The sequence below is a fragment of the Camelina sativa genome, chromosome 18, assembly GCF_000633955.1.
Source record: "Camelina sativa cultivar DH55 chromosome 18, Cs, whole genome shotgun sequence".
Classification (NCBI taxonomy): domain Eukaryota; kingdom Viridiplantae; phylum Streptophyta; class Magnoliopsida; order Brassicales; family Brassicaceae; genus Camelina; species Camelina sativa.
This window is the reverse complement of record NC_025702.1, coordinates 2,649,279-2,658,412: the sequence shown is the minus strand read 5'-3', so window position 1 is coordinate 2,658,412 and position 9,134 is coordinate 2,649,279. Positions and strand designations below refer to the sequence as shown.

General features: G+C 34.0%; 2 protein-coding genes across 3 annotated transcripts in view; one reads left to right on the top strand and one right to left on the bottom strand.

Moving 5' to 3' along the window:
* Window positions 1-1,202, top strand: part of LOC104760358 (probable disease resistance protein At5g45490) — a 4,006-nt gene extending 2,804 nt beyond the window's left edge. Inside the window, exon 2 of one of the 2 annotated variants that reach the window (XM_010483267.2) lies at window positions 186-1,202. In XM_010483267.2, the coding sequence (XP_010481569.1) occupies window positions 186-1,024 (839 nt within the window). In that variant the 3' untranslated portion in view covers window positions 1,025-1,202. The remainder of the gene's footprint in view (window positions 1-185) is intronic. The other variant, XM_019240163.1, reaches the window with a different exon arrangement.
* On the bottom strand, window positions 1,319-4,115 carry LOC104760356 (disease resistance RPP13-like protein 4). The gene is made up of 2 exons (XM_010483266.2): window positions 3,996-4,115; window positions 1,319-3,733 (listed from the first exon to the last, which is right to left on the bottom strand). The coding sequence occupies exon 2, from the start codon at window positions 3,709-3,711 to the stop codon at window positions 1,525-1,527; it is 2,187 nt and encodes a 728-aa protein (XP_010481568.1). The 5' UTR covers window positions 3,712-3,733; window positions 3,996-4,115; the 3' UTR covers window positions 1,319-1,524.

The following is a 9,134-nucleotide window of genomic DNA, read 5'->3' as shown; positions in this document are numbered from 1 at the left end:
TTTGAAGAAGAGGAAGGACAAGACTGAGGATATGCCCGCTGAGGAGGATCGTGTAGTAACCGACTCTTCACCCCCTGTCCCAAAAATCCATGGGTTCGAGAACGAGATCAAGTCCCTGAAGCACTTCTTGTTGGATCAAAAGGTTAACAAGGAGTTCAAGAGTCTAGTGATTGTCGGAGAGTATGGTGTTGGGAAGACAGCATTATGCAAGATGATCTTCAATGACAAAGATGTGACGAGTGTTTATGCCCCGAGGATTTGGGTTTCCATGGACAGAAAGAAGGGTCAAAACAACAACCCTGAAAAGGAGAGACTTCATGGGAAGATATATGTGTTGAAGAAGATCTTGACAGCTCTCGGAGTCGAAGATTCGATCCTCGAAACTATCCGTAGAGATGCTAATAATGAAGTTAAGGAGAATCAGGAAAATGCAAGCAATCAAAAAGCTGGAGAAATTGATAGAGATACGGCGGATGAGAAGGAGCTCTCTGCTCTGCTCTATGCACTTCACTTGAGTCTGAGGTGGAAGAAGTATCTGATTGTCTTTGATGATGTGCGAGAAGAGGACCACTGGGACGAGATTCTTCAGAACGACGAGGAGAAACTCAAGAAGGAGAAGAAGTGGGGAAAGTATCTGTCAGATGGATTCCCTAAAGGATCTGGTGGAAGAGTCATATACACGACCAGGAATGAAGATGAGAAGGATACTCTAGCAAAGAAGCTAGTTGCAGAGGAACATGAGATACATCGTCTTTGGCCGCTGACTGATACTGGGAGTGTCTGGAACATATATGAAGAAGCCCTCATAAAGAATGGGGAAAAGCCTCCAAGGAATGACAAGAAATGCATAGATGAGCTGATGAACAAGTCTCGTGGTCTTCCTTTAGCTGCTAGTCTGTTGGCTGAGCTTCTTCCCGTGTTTATTGACGATGAAAAAACTGAAGAGAACGGTTCTGGAACTCCCGAATCAGACAGCAACACCACACCAGAAGAGAATGCAGCTATTCCAGCTCAGCAGGCTTGAGATGATTGAAGAGCCTTTTTCCATTGTGTTTTTTTTATTTATCTGCTTTTGTTTGTCATGACTTATTGTTTGTGTTTCTCTGGTTTGTTGTTGTCTTTTTTTTCTTCCCTTCTGTTGTATCAATAATCCAGAATCTCCGACTAGAGTTTTCAATGCCATATGTTTCTTTGTCTGAAAATGTTGCGCTTGCAACTGAAGAAGACACCAGACGAGATAGTTCCTTGTGTACCTTCTCTTGTGTCTGCAGTTTATCATAGTACAGTACACTTCTTCAGAACCACAAGTCTCACAGGATAAGCAAAACAAACACTCCAGACTCCTTTTATTTAAATGTTCACAAACTACAACACTTAAAAGCATACCAGCAAGACATCAATGGGAAATGAGAAAGCAACACACACCAACAACAAAAACAAAAACAAGAAAAGGGAATGAAACAGCGGAAGAAAACTTGGGTAAACTGAGGAACTCTCAGTTCAGACTCAGAGTCTACTTAAGACTTAATCTTTCTTGCGCCAGATTCCGATGCCATCGGTGGGGCAGAAACTAACTTGAGGGCACTGATACTTGTCTAAGAACTCCAGCCTTGGGAAGTACAGTTGTAGGTCCCTCCACTCCACTTTGAGCCTGGGAAGAAATTTCAGACGTAAAACCTTGACTTGGCAAGCCGTTGCCTCCTTTGGTGGTTGCGTTCCAAATCCAGTAAGTTTGGTTCCTCCTTTGATGTAGAGTTTTTCCAGACCACCAAGCATATTGGGTTGAAGCCATGAGGGAAGATCCGATTTAGGAAAACACTGAAGGTCCAGTTTCTTCAACTTCAGGGGAAGGTGCTCTGGCTCTCTATCCTTCTTTGTAACCTTCTTTACGGGCTGGAGCTCTTGGAATGTCATCTGTCTTAAGAAATTTTTTATTCCGCTATGAGGATCCGCTGGCTTGTGGTCATTAATACCTCCCCACGCCATTTTCAACTTTTCCAGACGGTCGAATTTCTCAATATCCACGAACAGTTTGGATACACTGACATTTTTGTTTATTGAAATACTTAGCTTTCTCAAATTCTTCAAGTGTTCCAGCTCAGCCAGTGTGCAGACCGTCTCCTCATCAGTAGCATCACTGACCACAAAGCCCTTTAGAACCTCCAAGTTATCGAGCCACGACAGCCTCTTGGGTATGCGGTCTATCATGTAGCAATCTGTAATGTCCAAGTAGGTAAGCGCCTTGAGTGAATCTATCTTGTCTGGAAGTTTCTCAAGATTGTAGCAAGCCCTGAGGTCCAAGATGATCAGATCATGAAGCTTACAGACAGCATCGTCAAGTCTTTCAATTCTTGAGATCCCTTGGAAACTCAGAAGCTTGAGTTTAGTCATATGCTTCAAGTTTTTCATAAGCTCTGCATTCTCTACCTCGATGTGGCGCTTGGCGGTTCTCTCCCATCTTCCTAGATAAAAAACCTTGAGCTCCTTATACGTAGTGGTTGATAGACGATTCAACTTCCTTTTCCCTGATGTTTGATCCTTGGAGAACCACTTGAATGTAAAATCCGGGAACCGCTCAGAAACATTGAAGACGGTTTCAATCTGATCTGCGTATAACATTTTGTTAGCTTTTGCTTCTGGTTGACTTGACGAAGCTTCCACAAGGCAGACCTTGTTCATTTCTGATCTTTTCATGGTTGGCTTCTCCCCTTTTTGATAAATATTAAAAAGTTTCATCTCCATTGAGATCCGAACCAAGGAAGCATGCACAAAAGGGGTCATCTTATAGCTGCTTGGCTCCACTTTTCGTTTGTTTTTAACAGGTTCGATCAACTTCTTGTCCGCAAATTCCTTGAGAACCTTCTTGACAACGTTTTCGGGTTTGTCTTCATCAGCCAGAACCATACCCTTTTTAGGCGGTGTGACTCTATAATTCAGGATGCCTTCCCCGATCCACCAGTACATGAGCATGGTTCGATTGACCTCTTGATTCTCGGGGAACACAGCAAAGGTCAGCAGGTAGATCTTCTTGTCACCATCAAGTTGCTCGAACTTGGTTTGCACATCTCTAAAAACCGCAAGTCTTTTGAGCTCTTCTTCATTTGCATGGATCCCTGGCAAGCAAACAATGGGTTTACCGTGATTATCCCCATTGCCATCGTCAGCATCAAATCCTCTGTTGTTTTTACGCTTGTTGGGCAGCAAAGGTACTTGACACATCAAGTTAAAGATCTTCTTGTTGACCTTCTCCAAATCATTCTTGTTACCTTCGGTCAACTGCTTATTCGTGGAACCCAATTCCACTTGCTTGAGCAGGTTGTTAAGTGGACGGATTTGTCTCTTCACCTCTTCTGCAACCTCTATGTTAAGGTCTTGTAGCTTTGACACGTCCTCTTCAAGAAGACGGAGATTACGTTTCAGCTTAGGAATCGCATGCTCGGATTGTCTCACGCTCGTAAGACCAGTTGTGTCACTTTGTTGTTTTTCCAAACCACCAGTGGTTGGCTGCTGGTTACGACTAGTTCTGGCAGGAGCAGTTTCCGACCTTGACATCCTTTGTTGTTCTGGCTGTGGTGGAAAACGACTGTCCAATTTCTGAACGATTTTAAGAATCTCCTCGATTGATGTTTCTGGTTCATCTCCTGCCTTCTTCCCGACCTCCTCTGCGTTTTGTCCCGTCTCCGTGGCCGGCGCGGTGCTGTCCGAAGCCATGACACACACAACCTGCAAAAATCTTGAAAAAGCGACCAGAAACAAAAATGTTACAACACACAACAACTCAATACATATAGTTTCACAGACGCAAACTCCTAGTTCTCTTAACTTAAGCTATCAAAACGAAATCGAAGAAGCAAAATCAAGGATTCTGGAGAAAAACAGATAAGTCAATCTTGGATCTCCAGAAAAGGTTTTGCCTTTTTCCACAATTGATTAGAAAGGTCAAACCTTTTTTTTTTTTTTTTTTGGTTCTCAGAGAAGAAGGAAGCGATTCGTACCTGTTTCTCCGGAGAAGAAGCGACTCTGCCTCTGGAGGGGTCTTCTCCCCTTTACAACTTCAGTCAATTTGCCAAATAGGCAAATTATGAATGAGACAACTGAGAGAAGAAGGAAAAAAAAGCTCCACAGTTTTATAATTATTATTATTTTTTTTTTTGTGTGTGTGTGTGTTTTTTTTTTTTTTGTAACAATTATAACCTTTCAACAGATTTTTATTTATTTGTTTGTTTTGTGCAACAAAAATATATGTTTGCTAAATTGATTCAAAAAGCTCTCCATTGCATTTTTATGTATGTAATTAATTTAACAATTTCGGTTTTTTTTTTTTTTTTGAAACTCTAACAATTCTATTTTTTTTCATACATTTATATCACAATTACATTTAGTCACTGCATATTTTATTTCTCATTATCTGATACTTCATCCGTTTGATATTTTAACAAAATCATTTGTTTTATTTTTAAGTGTTGTTTTATATTTTTAATGCAAAACTTTATTTACAATATAATATATGCTGAAAATCTAATAACAAATGCTCTCTTTTTTTTTTCACTTAAACTCACTTAAATATCCTTTTCTAATAATATTTTTTACTAATACGATAAAAAAATAGTGCTGATGTTGTTTTTCCAAAATTACTAGACGATGCACTACGTTGTCTTGGCTATTCAAGCAGTATAGATTATTCAGCAAACATGAATTATTTAACACGACGTCATTACTACAGCTAAATTAGCTTATAAAACTTTTATATTTTGTTTCCATTGACCCAAATACGAACTATCGAGTTACTCTTTTTTTGGAAACGTTCAATCATAATTCATAAGTAATATCCAATATACATTCGGTCCTACTCCATAAAGACTTTTATTAGCTGATGAAAAAAAAACAAATATGTATAGTTATTATTATGGACCCTACTGAAACATTTCTCAACGATAGAATTTGTCTTTCATCTATATAGTCATTGACTCAACGCTATCTATAAATTATTGGTTCACACTTGTAATTTTATATACGAAGATCCCTCTTAACCACAGTTAAGAACACTATGATATTAAATATATGATACAGAGATACTGTAGTACTGTATGTAAGAGCTATGCTGGCATTTACACATTACATGTCTCGATCATTGNCATTGTATTTTATTACAGCTCAACTAAAAAAAAAAAAAAAAAAACTAAAAAATACTTTAGAATTCACAGGTCTTTGTCTTCCCTCTCATTGGTCTTTCTTTATTGCACTCCCCCACGTCTTCCCTGAAATTTGAAACTAAAAAGTCATTCATTGTTTTTTTCTTTTTCTTCATATAGTTGTTGTGCCACATTTTAGTTAGTCTGAAGTTGGAGATGAGTAGTTTCATTTATGTATCCAAGCTTTTTCGTTGGCAATTTTATAAATCATTATCTAATTCGTAATATAAATATTAATATATTTAAATGATATTAACAAAATTATCAAATGTTTATTTTTTAAATTTTCATTTAATAATTAATATTAGCAAAATCAAAATCTCCATTAAAAAATGCATGTTACTATTCAAATCATAATCTTGACTTTACATGTGTTTCTATTTCTTTTCAATATGTTTTTTTCTGAAAAGGTTAATAATCCAAAAAAAAAAAATTGTGCAACCTTATCGTAAAACCAAACGTTGGTTTTTATTAGTGGTTAGAATTGATGTTTGTAACTATCAAAAATAGATTATAATCACCATCTTTAACCGTTTTTTCTAAGTATGATATCGCTTTCTCCAAACAATTTATTGATTGGTGATTATTGAAGCCGTTATTTGCAAACGGAGTATTTGGTTGCTCCTAATCAGATTATTAGCCTATAACTTATGGGACTTTTCATTAGAATAATAAATTAATAATTAAAGACCTAATTAAAAGTATTAAAAAAAAGACCAATAAGTTGTTAGAGCTTATTTAAGTACCTTTGTCATTATATAGCTTAGCAAAAAGAGCTATTTGAACCCCAAACAAAAGACAAGCTAATTAAAGTACCCACGTATATTTGATAATTATATCCTTTAATTCGAGTACAAGCTAATTTAACTGTATATACGACATCGACATCCATTTGGATAGCTGATAATAAATGAGTCATATTCTTACCAACTTATTTTGATCGACTATTATTGATTGGAAAGAAAAAATAAATTGACGATCAAGACATGTAAATGCCAGCATGGCTTTTACATTTCAAATAATAAAATAAAACAGTAAGTATCTAGACTCAGTTGCAGCAAAGTTACGTTTTCCCGTCAAAACAGCAAAGTTATGTTTCCCGTCAAACTTGCAAAATCTCGTTTTCCTGCCAAAACCGCAAAATCTTGTTTCCCGCCAAATCTGCAAAATCTCGTTTTCCCGCCAAAACCGCAAAATCTCGTTTTCCCGTAAAAACTGCAAAATCTCGTTTTCCCGCCAAAACCGCAAAATCTCATTTTCCCGCCAAAACCACAAAATCTCGTTTTCACGTAAAAACTGCAAAATCTCATTTTCTCACCAAACTCGCAAAATCTTGTTTTTCCGCCAAAACCGCAAAATCTTGTTTTTCCGCCAAAACCGCAAAATCTTGTTTTTCCGCCAAAACCGCAAAATTACGTTTTCCCACCAAAACCGCAAAATCTCGTTTTCCGCCAAAACCACAAATCTCTTTTTCCGCCAAACCGCAAAATTACGTTTTTCCGCAAAAAAATGCAAAATTTTATTTTCTCGCCAAATTCGTAAAATCTTGTTTTCCCGCCAAAACTGCAAAATTTGTTTTTCTACCAAAAACGCAAAATCTCATTTTTAAATATTTATTTAATATATGTGAAAATAAGGAAAAAAACATAAGTAAATTTAAACCAGTAAAACATATTCAACATAAAATAAAGGGTTTTTTGGTATTTTACATATATTGTATCCAGATACAGATATCAAATTACAAAATAAACATAATTGAATCGAGATAAAATTTATGGACACATGAACCAATAACACAAACGAACATCATCTAGATGTTGCGTCCAGATACTGCATTTTGATACTGTATCCAGATATTTTGTCTAGTTCACCAAATGAACGGGACCAAAGACTTTTGAGTGCAATCATAAAAAAATGGCAATTGTTATCAAACTTATTCTTGAGATGATTACTAAAAATAAAATTTTAATTAAACTACTCATTCTAATTATTTATATAATTTTTGAATCCTTAAATTGTCAAGTAATAATACTATACGGGGGAACTTCTCTTCATGAATTTTTATAAAAAAAAAAGAAATACACTATAACAAAGTTGATAACATTGAATAATTGCATATTAACATAAATTGCAAATATAATTTTTTAAATAAACTTTTATACTCTTTTATAAACCAAACCGATATATAATTTTCTTCTAATTGTAAAATCTAAATCCTAACCACCTCATTTGTAAATTCAAACCGACATATAATTTCAATCTAATTGTAAAATCTAAACTTTTACCACCTCATTTGTAAATCCAAACCGACATATAATTTCGTTCTAATTGTAAAATTTAAAACCTAACCACCTTATTTGTAAATCTAAACCAACATATAATTTTGTTTTAATTGTAAAATCTAAATTATAATTTTTATTTATAAACTCAAACCAATGTAGAACCTCGTTTAATTACAAAATCTAAACCAAGCTAATATTTATCTTTCTTTAATTAAATATATACAAAATTTGTTTCCTTAATTTGTTTTGCTTTTTAATTTTACTTTAATTTATTTTTTTAAATGAAATTAGATAGAAGATTTTAATATGTTGAGAGAAGAAGAGGTAAATACAAGCGTTCACCTCTAAGAGTAAACCTAAGTATTTTTCTAAATATTTTACCAATGCTTTTGACAAGATCACAATTTAAATTCTTAGAAATGATAACAAGAATATATATTTATTCTTAAAAATTGTTTTTGGTATTTTATAATTTTAAAAATTTACTTAGGAAAAAGTATGAATTTTGTATAGAATATTTTTTTTACAATGATATGAAATAATTATCATTTTAAAACGTTAGTTGGGAAGGACTTTTGAATGCAATAAGAACTCATTGATAATTGTCGTTTAGTCTTGACATGAATATTGAATCATCACCATTATCCATTTATGATAGGCACGTCGACATGTAGTGACAACAAATAATAATCATGTGTTGATTACTTCCAAGATTATATCACTATCTATTAATATTAGTTTAAACTTTAAACCATTATGCGACATCGTCGTACCATTGCGCATGGAAAGCTTGCAGTGCTGTACATTATAGAGTTTTTAAATAAAAATTACACATTAATCACGAGTAACGTGGTTTCTAGCTGTTAAACTTTGCACGACTTTTGACTGGTTAAATATAAGACCAACTCGTTTTAATTTATTCAAGTCTTTTACTAAGTCTCTGCAGCGACCTCCTCTGATCACTTAAACAACAAATAAATCAAAGTAATGACAAAACTAATAGCCAAACAATAAAGAAAGACCCAAAAATCAATGGATTCTTTATTGCAACTTGCAAATAAATCGAAATCTATTCTGGTAATTTGTCTCTTATCTAAGAGGTTCGAAACTCTAGAAATGTACATTATATTTTTCCAACTTTTTAGTTGTCATTTAGATTGTTTCAAACAAACTACAAAAAAATAGATAAATATTATATCATACTCTAATTTGACTACTAAATTTTTTAAAATATTTAATATTTATTCATTTAATAAAAATAAATAAAAATAAGTTCTTATTAAAAATAACATTAAAAACGAATACAAAAAATTAAAATGAAACAAAAATTTAAGCTTAAAACTACAAAACAGAGGGAATCTTATTTATTTATAAAAAGTTTGCTGATAGTACATGTTTTATCTAGTTATGTTTTAAAAAGACATACAGTGAGGTGTTACCAAATTATTTTTATAATTATGTTAAAGTTTTGAATGGTTGTGATTTTTTCAAATAGTTTTTAGAAATATATTTTTTCACTTTTTTCGTGTTCAAAATTTTGAGAATAAATGGATCTCTTAAAAAGGTATAAAGTCTAGATTATAAGAGTGTTTACCAATGTTTAACAAAATCCAAAAATCCCACTTTAGTGAGTTTTTAAAATTTTATTTTATGGAGATTT

Excerpts from the sequence above, each read along its gene's own strand:
- LOC104760356 (XM_010483266.2), bottom strand. The coding sequence starts at position 3,711 with ATGGCTTCGGACAGCACCGCGCCGGCCACGGAGACGGGACAAAACGCA.